At 46.9% G+C, this 8,902-nt stretch overlaps 1 protein-coding gene across 1 annotated transcript; it reads right to left on the bottom strand.

Annotated features, from left to right (window-relative positions):
• Window positions 1-3,666: 3,666 nt before the first annotated feature.
• LOC119331811 lies at window positions 3,667-8,896 on the bottom strand. Its single transcript, XM_037604982.1, has 10 exons — window positions 8,706-8,896; window positions 8,283-8,603; window positions 8,057-8,200; window positions 7,837-7,920; window positions 7,714-7,739; window positions 7,579-7,617; window positions 7,018-7,077; window positions 6,691-6,756; window positions 6,504-6,586; window positions 3,667-4,045 (listed from the first exon to the last, which is right to left on the bottom strand). The coding sequence occupies exons 1-10, from the start codon at window positions 8,819-8,821 to the stop codon at window positions 3,785-3,787; spliced, it is 1,200 nt and encodes a 399-aa protein (XP_037460879.1). The 5' UTR covers window positions 8,822-8,896; the 3' UTR covers window positions 3,667-3,784.
• Window positions 8,897-8,902: the final 6 nt, after the last annotated feature.

The following is an 8,902-nucleotide window of genomic DNA, read 5'->3' as shown; positions in this document are numbered from 1 at the left end:
CTGAAACTGGTGAAATTATTGAAACTGATGAAGTCTCTGAAACAAAAAATTATGAAACACCTATTAGACCTAGCTCTCCTAGATATGAATTGCCTAAGATACATGAGGGTTATGTTATGGATGAAGAGGTTGCTAGGGATTTTCTTGATTGTAAGGATAGAGATGATCTAAAGAAACTACTAGTCAAGTTGAAAGAAAAATCTTTAAATGCTAGAATGAAATATGATCCTAAGTTTGCTACTTTACCTATCTTTGTTACTGATAAGGAGCTGGAAATTTGGTGGATCAACGCTCTATATAAAGGTCAGAAAAATTACTCTGGAGGTATCAATTGACATAACTCCTCTATTACGAGTCCTTTCATTGACGGCTTTTGCGTCGCCTAACTCTATAGCTTCCAACTTATCGAAACTAAGTGCAATAAGTAAGGAGAAACAATGGTTTTTTCTATGGACTACAAATATGCATGGCTGAACAATAGAGCACAAGCGTCCTTAGAGCATCTCCAACAGGCGCCGAACGCGCCGCGCGCAAAAAACTGCTTTGTCGCGCGCGCATCGCCTGGTTTGGCGCGGCGCGCAGCGCTGGCTCCAGTAGCCACGCTAAAATGCAGCGCGCGCACCACTCCAGCAGCGTGCAAAAAATGTAGTGCGCGCGACTCGCCGGTGCATTGCATATATGGCATTTTGAACACAAAATAAAGTTGAAACATTCAAAATGCAATGAACATGACATATAAAATTTCACACAAACAAGTTGATGAAGAAAAGTTCATGCCCACAAGTTCAAAATCATGCCCACAAGTTCATCCAACCAAGTTCAAAATGCAAATCAAGTTCAATACACAAATGAAAGACATGACATTCCTCGTCCTCGTCTTTGTCCTCGTCCTCGTCTTCGGAAGACGGTTCTTCCGCCTCCGAAGATGAATCTTCCTCCCTCTCCTCATCGCGCACCGCATCACGTGAAGCTCTGACGGTGTTGGCAAGATATTCAACGGCATCTTCATGGGAATGTGTGCGAGGAGGCACATCGAAAGACATTCCCCCATGGCGGCCGGAGGTGCACCCATGCCTCCCATGAGAGAAGCAAAACTCATGCCTCCCATGGTGGCCATAGCGTCGGGGGGTGCTCCAAAGCCAGCCATGCCTCCCATTGCACCGCCCACGGTACCTCCGAAGCCACCCACCCATGGCGCCGAGGCCACCGCCACCCATTGCACGAACCATGGCTCTTTTTTGGATCAAGACTTCTTCACGGGCAAGATTGACATACTCCTTTTGCGCCACATTGAGGTTAGATGTGTCCAAGAAGAACAAGTGTTTCTCCCATTCCAACAATCTTGTTCGCTCCTCATTGCTCACCTTCCTCTCCTTCAAAGCCACCTTGCTCTCCTCGCCCGCCACCCTCCTCTCCTCGGCCGCCAACCTCCTCTCCTCGGCCGCGGCATCTTGGTTCCTTGCCATTTTCCTCACCTCGTTGGCTTCTTTTCTTGCCTTCATAATAGCTTCCATAGCATTTTTGAGATCATCATCTCCTTTCCTCTTCTTCTTTTCGGTTTTGTCTTTCTTGCACCCATCCGATCGCTTTGGCTTCGAGTATGAAACCGAGTTGGGTGTGGGGCTTCTCTTGCCGTCATCACTTGATGCATCATCCTCCTCATCATCATCATCCAACTTAATTGTTCGCTTGCGTTTGTTGCTCAAATGCAAATCATCCAAATCTTGGGAAAACTTTGTTTTTGCCACTCTAGCTTTTGCCAATTTTGCTTATGCCACTCTAAAATTGGACATCTCACTTTTGCCACTCTTGGCTTTTGACAATACATCACAAATGCCATTCCATGGCAAAAACGATAATTTTTCATTTCACTTTTGCCACTCTTAGCTTTTGACAATGTATCGCAATTGCCATTCTGAAAATTTTGCTTTTGCCACGGAATGGCAAAAGTGATATATTGTCAAAAGCTAAGAGTGGCAAGAGTGAGATGTCAAATTCTAGAGTGGCATAAGCAAAATTGGCAAAAGCTAGAGTGGCAAAAACAAAGTTTTCCCCCAAATCTTCACACTTCTTCCATTTCTCATCATCCTTCAACACATTATAGCAATGGGGCAAGGTAAAGACCCTTCCTTTCTTGATCTTCCCCTTCTTGGTTGTCCTCTCCTCTTCTTTGAACAAGTTTTGCGCAATGTTATACTACATAAAAACAAAGCAAGTTAGCACCAACAACAAGTATGATGAACATGTATGAATTGCCACTTGGGTTCAACTTGTCAACCGCCTTTTGACAGGCCGCCCATCTTTGACAATCCGAGTTGATTGTCGACCATCGGGACCGTAGTGATCTCTCGGAGCGGTCAATTCCACTCAAGTTGTGAACATCAAAGTGTTCTTTCATCCGCCCCCAATAAGCATCTCTACTTTGATCACCTCTAACGGATGGATCCCTCGACACTTGCAACCAAGTATTGCATAGTAAGATGTCATCGACATTGGTGTAATTGTCCGCTCTTCCTTTCGGTGCATCGACAATGCCCTCACCCTCCTCGTCCACCTCAAACTCATGGTCTTCGAAGTGCATGTCATTGGTTTGAGACCAATGCGAATTGTTGGAACCAACACCCATCATTGACATGTATGCATCATCATTGAGACTACAAAGTTTTTTGAACAATGCAAATAAGCTATCTATATGTGAATGCATTGAAAAAATAACAAAAAAATGAAAAGTTGGAATTTTTTTTACCTTGGGGGCATTTCCTCGAACATTTTGTGCGCGTCGGCCGCCGGCTCAACGAGTGAGCTCGCCGGCGCTTCGGTAGCCGCCGCACGCCCTGCAAGCTTCTTCCTCCTCGCCTTGGAGGTGCCGGAGCCGTCCGCCGCCTTGTTTTTCTTCGTCGATGTCTTGCCCTTCTTTGGCCGTGCCGCATTGGGGAGCTTTGATGAGGAGGGGGCGGCGGCTCGGGGCGTCGCGCGGCGCCGGCGCGACGCCACCCGCCGTCGAGGTCATCCGCGGCGGCATGAAGAGGCCGCGCGCGAGGCCGATGGTCGGAGGAGCTCCGGCGGAGGCGAGGCCAACGCCACCCGGGCTAGGGTTTGCGGCGACGATGGCGGTGGAGGGGTCACGACTATAGGATGGGGTGAGCGGGGCGCCGGCGCATGCGTCCATGGGGTGCAGTTCACCGGCGCCGACGCGCGGGGGGCGTAGGAGGCGGAGAAGACAGAGTGCAGCGCGAGCGCTCGACTATGCCGCGCACGGAAGCGGGCGCTCCAAATGCACCGCGCGAGATAGCGATTCCAACCGCGCGTCCAACTCCTTATACCGCGCGCGCAGTTATTGCACGCCCGCTGGAGCCACCCGCCGGGTTGCGCGCGTGCTAAACTGGCTAAATTTGCAGCGCGACGCTTGTTTAGCGCGCCTGTTGAAGATGCTCTTACAGTAGGTAAAGAGAAAGGTGATGGGTCGTTCGTAACTCAGGCCAGGGCCATCCATTGACATCGACATGCATCTCGGAAGGCTGTGTTGCTCGAACCAACTCGGCTTCCTTACAACACAGCAGTGGTGCTCGTGGAAATGCCTCACCCGGAGCAGAAACTCTGCATGCTTTCTACAGTCCTACGTACGGGCTACCAATCCTCCCCAGTGCATGATTAGGTTCTTACAAAAAGATAAGACACCATTGCTCTTCTGGTAAAGCGTATAAGAAAACAATACACCATAACTTGTAGCAAGTACAAAAGAACAAAACCAAGGTGGATCAATAGATGCAGCGGCTAAGAGTTTCTAGTTCTGTCGGGTGCTCAAGTTGCCAATGGAGAAGTTCAACCTCTTAGTTTTTGCTTTTTGGCAATCTAATCGCAGTTCGAATATCATCTTCTCGTGCTCAAATATTTTCTCCATGAACATCGTGTGATCTGGACCACCATATGTGCATGTCTTATTCACTAGCATGGCCATGGCAGTTGAAATGTCTCCGAGGGCTTCTATTTTATTTAAAACATGATTGGCGTCCACCGTCCAACCAGAACGTGCATCGACGACATCCTGATAAAAATAAATAAATAAAATTAGAAGAAAAAAAAGATGTTGCATTGTATGTATGATGGTTTGTAAACAGAGGTGGTTGAGTGCTTATGGGTGAAACGGAGAGAGGGGGAGACCAGTGAGCTAAGGCTACGCTACACACAAAATCATGGAGCAGCAGACTTGTACAAAGAAAAAAAGAGCCACCACCCCACTGTCAAGAAGTACGCATGCCAATAATGATATTGGATACAATCCTTTGATAACGTGTAATGTTTAGTTCATCTAAACTTGAGGTGGCCCTGCTCTGCTCACCATAACTAAGACTGAATAAACGCAATTCCCCACCTGGTACTACATCTACTGACATGAGTTTACTGATCCAAGATATTGGATACTAAATCTATTGACAAGAGTTGTTACCTGGAAATAGGAAACTGAAGTTGTGGCGGCGGACAGTCCAAAGGTTTTAGACTCAGCAGAACTAAAACTGAACACATAAGATGTGACTTTGGCACTACTACACATGAGGAGGGAGTGACTTTGGGAGGTCAAGTGGTGCCTAAGAATGGTATCAATGCTACAAAGAGATGGGGATACTGATGAAGATGTTAGCCATATAATCAAAACAGGGTGGATGAAGTGGCGCCAAGCATCTGGCATTCTCTGAAAAAAGCTAAAAGGCAAGTTTTAGTGTGTGTTTGGTTCGGGAACAAAGTGGAATGGAATGCCATGGTTCCATTCCACTAGAATGGGTCGGTTCTGTTTTTCTATTTGGTAGGAATATTTCGGAGGAATGGAATGCTTACATTTTGATGTTTGGTTTTAGAGATAGAATGGAATGAAATTATTCACCTCACCTCTTTTAGGTAGGAATGGTGAGATCACCACTCATACGTGAATACGATGTATAATTCCAATGTCGGATACCGAACAGATGAATCAAAATTCAAAATTTAGTAGCACCAAGCAAATTATTGGTGAATACAACAGCAGCCAGCAAATCGGTACCCAATGTCCACAGGTACGCACCAAATTTCACTAATCTCTCATACAGAAACAGTCACCAAATCGATGCAAATTGGTGCCCAATCTCCATGATTGCATACGGCAGCAAGCAACTGCTGCTCCCTGTCTGGGGCAGGGCCAGACGCGCTCGCCTAGGCAACGGCAACACACAATCGTTGTTACCGTTCTTCCTTGTTGCAGACCAGGGCCCGACACGCCCGTTGTAGGGAACGGCAACGAGGCATGCCGAGCCCATGCGCCGTCGTTGTTGTGGCTGTTCCTTGTTGCAGACCAGGGCCCAGCGGGCCGTTGCTGTTGCGGCTCGTCTACTTCCACCAGATCTGCGGTGCACCGCCGCCACAACATCAATAGGGAGAGGGCGGCATCAGGAATGAGAGCAGTGACAGCACGAGCCGGTGGCTGGAGGGAGAGACGGGAGACGATGGGAGGGTGGCGGCTGGAGCTCAGCTTGGTCAAGGGAGAGGGGCAGAGTCGGGGAGAAGGTGAGACACGTGAGGCATTCCACGTCGTTCCACCAATTTGGAGGTATGAGCACATTCCGGATCTAAGGGGAATATGCCGTTCTAGGGAACGAGTGGACTCCGACTCCTCAACCCAACCAAACACAAGAATGACCCCTTGGTGCGGAACGGACCCATTACGTTCCACCTGCTGACGCGAACCAAACACACCCTTACTGAACGGTGATTAGACTTGCAATGTTGTATGGGGCAGAATGTTGGCCTACAAAAAGACGACATGTTCACCAATTGTGTGTTGCGGAAATGCCTATGTTGCGTTTGGATTTGTGGTCATACAAAGAATGGGTCGAGTTCAGAACAATGATATACGTGATCGGCTAGGGGTAGCACCAATCGAAGAAATGCTTGTCCAACACCGGTTGAGGTGGTTTGGCCATATCCAAAGGAGACCCCTGGAGGCACCAGCACATAGTGGAATCCTAAGCCACGATAATAATGTGAGGAGAGGAAGGGGAAAGCTGAAATCATGGGAGGAGGAAATAAAAAGAGACTTGAAAAAATGGGATATACCCAAAGTTTTCTGCTTGAACAGGAGTGTGGAAAGCCTATTCATGTGTCTGAACCTTGATTAGTAGCTCCTGTTGGGTTTTAACTCTAGCCTACCCCAACTTGCTTGAGACTGAAATACTTTGCTGTTGTTGTTGTTTCTCAAGAAAGGATATATGAAATCATACATTGTACTAACTTATCAATAAACCTGGTGTATTGATACAGATGAGAAATGATACACAATGACTAAACAAGCTTGATGGCAAACCACGATTTTTAGGTCGCCTTGTATATTGTGCAGTATTAAATGACACGAATGGTTAAATGACACATTGTATTGTTATTGATTTGGAATGTGAAACATATCATTATTGTTTTTACTGGAATGTGAAACGTAATTGATAAGTAAAAGAACACTGCCAGGTGTAGGAGTGACTTACCGGACAAAACTGCCCAGTTGTAGGTTTTAGTTTTGCACCATTGGAACTTTCAGCGGAACATTCTTGACTCAAACGCTTTGTGACTGCACAAGAAAAAGATGAAGTATCACTAAGTAGATTCAATTAAGTAACAGGCAATGAAAAAGTTCGAGGATCAACCAACTGGAAAAAATACTGTTGAGTATACCTGCATTAGCAGGTGCAGTTCCAAAACTTTTACCAATAGATAACCCAACAGGAGAACCAGGATCGCCTGCAAGAGTTTAGCTATTGATATTAGAAAGGAAAGGGCAAGCATCATTCGTTCATTAGCAAAGAGTACCCTGCAGATGTCTAGGAAACTGCAGGGCACAGCAAGAAGATATAAAAGGTCCAGATTGTAAGTGGGAACAAATAATGTGACTACTGAATAGACTACATATAACTAATAAACAAAGACAGAGGTAAGTGGGGAACATCAACAATGAAAGTAGCTGAAATAAACTTCTATATGGAGAAAACGATGGTATGTTACCTTCACTACAAGAATCTGAATGTTCTATGACCTCCAGCTTCCCAGCTAACATAGTTTCATCTGAAAACACACAAGTTTGTGCGCCATGGCTTGTAAGATTTTGCTAGAAAGGAGAACTTTTGCAAAGTATCTAGGTGTATTGGGAAGTAGACTACTGAAAAAGGTATCATACTTCTAGTTTTGAAAACACTGATTGCACAGGATAAATCGACTTAAAACAAACGGACATGACTAATTCTTCCCACAGCATGTTATAAGCCTGTTACAAATGCTGTCCTTTAAGCTATTATAGCAAACGAACCAAATACACTAAAGCAGTTCTTCTCATAGAAGAGTGCAACAAAGCAATATGTCATACTCCCTCCGTCCCAAAATAAGTGTCTCAACTTTGTACTAACTCTAGTACAAAGTTGTACTAAGCTTGAGACACTTATTTTGGGACGGAGCGAGTACTTATAACAAACGAAGGCCATAACGAAATTCAAGTGATTCATTCAGAAAAACAGCTTGTGCATTTACACAAAAAATGCTGAAAGGACAGAGCCAAGGCAGATGTTTTACCAATAATTTCCTCGAAACCCATAGGTTCACACGATGAACCTGCAATTGAAACATACGATCATCAATTAGCATGGTTATAAACACAAATAGTCAGGTATCCTTATTGATTATTATACGATGGTCTATGGGAGAAACCTTGAGTCCTTGGTGAGGAATGACGCCTGCATGAAGCAAGAGGTTAAAAGCTCTAAACTTTACAACAAACTAGGAAACAGTGGAACAACGAGAGCATCAATTATGTGCACACGATATACATACCTCTCTTTGTGAAGAAAACGACGGGCAAGAAGAGATGCCGACATCCGGCCTATGTTCTTCTTCCTCTTATGCCTCCGGCAACCCCTGAAATTAATTAACAAGATAACGCGACAAAGGCCCGTTAAAAGTTTAACTGTAACTGCGGCTTCTCATGCAGATGGAGTAAAATGGATCTTCCACATAATAAAGTCATAACTGAGGATGGGAATGTTGCACTTACCCAAACCCGAAGGGGATGGTGTAACATGGGTGGCTTGGACACGGCGGCAACCGCAGCAGATGCCTGAACTCGGGGGTTCGCGTGACCAAGTCCTTGACAACCTGCGCGGCTTTGCGCCTAATGAGCTGCCAGTCCACGGGACCCCTGTGTGGAAGAAACATCGAGAGGCTCAAACAACAATGAATGAAACTAACGGATAATTAGATAGATGATAGATGAAGGAGACCAGTTTGCCGGGTGAGAGCGCCAGAACAAGACTGTGCGGGCAGCCGAGGCGTAGTGCGGGTCCTCGCGAAACATGGTGGAAGGGATAGCGTCGATTTGGTTCCGGAGATCTTGGGCCAAATCGATGCCCTCCAGCTTGCCCTGGGAGAGGTCGTCCAGAACGTTGAGGCGAGTGAGAAAACTGAGCGCGGTGGGCGCCTCGATCTCGTCCTGGCACGGCAGGAAGTGGCTCAAGTACTTTCGCGCCTCCTTCCACCGGCCGTCCGCCACCAGGCGCCGCAGGAATCGCACGTCCAAGAAGACGCTCGTCTCGTGCTTCAGCCTGGACCGAAATTAAGATCTATCGATCAGTACCAGCTAGGCTAGGGGAGGAAAAGGGGAGCAGATCGAGACAGAGCGAGAGATTAAGCCGTGGAATACGTACGCGTCGAAGGTGGCGGGGAGGCTGTTGCGGCGGAGGAAGGCGAGGAGTCGCCGGCGGCGGAATCGGTTCAGGCAGTGGTGCTCCATCACGCCTCGCTTGCCGCCAGATCTCGCCATCGCGCTCTGCAATGAGAGTATTTGGGGAATATCGCCGGAGCGGGGCGCACTGCGTCTCGGATATCATGGTTGGATCCGATT

The sequence above is a fragment of the Triticum dicoccoides genome, chromosome 7A (assembly GCF_002162155.2).
Source record: "Triticum dicoccoides isolate Atlit2015 ecotype Zavitan chromosome 7A, WEW_v2.0, whole genome shotgun sequence".
NCBI classification, from domain to species: Eukaryota; Viridiplantae; Streptophyta; class Magnoliopsida; order Poales; family Poaceae; genus Triticum; species Triticum dicoccoides.
The sequence above is the reverse complement of the archived record's forward strand: the minus strand, read 5'-3'. Positions and strand labels throughout refer to the sequence as shown.

Coding starts and splice junctions, on each gene's coding strand:
- LOC119331811 (XM_037604982.1), bottom strand. CDS start 8,821: ATGGCGAGATCTGGCGGCAAGCGAGGCGTGATGGAGCACCACTGCCTG. Junction 7,921..8,056: donor ACCATCCCCTTCGGGTTTGG/GTAAGTGCAACA, acceptor AATTAATTTCAG/GGGTTGCCGGAGGCATAAGA. Junction 4,046..6,503: donor CAACTGGGCAGTTTTGTCCG/GTAAGTCACTCC, acceptor TATTTTTATCAG/GATGTCGTCGATGCACGTTC.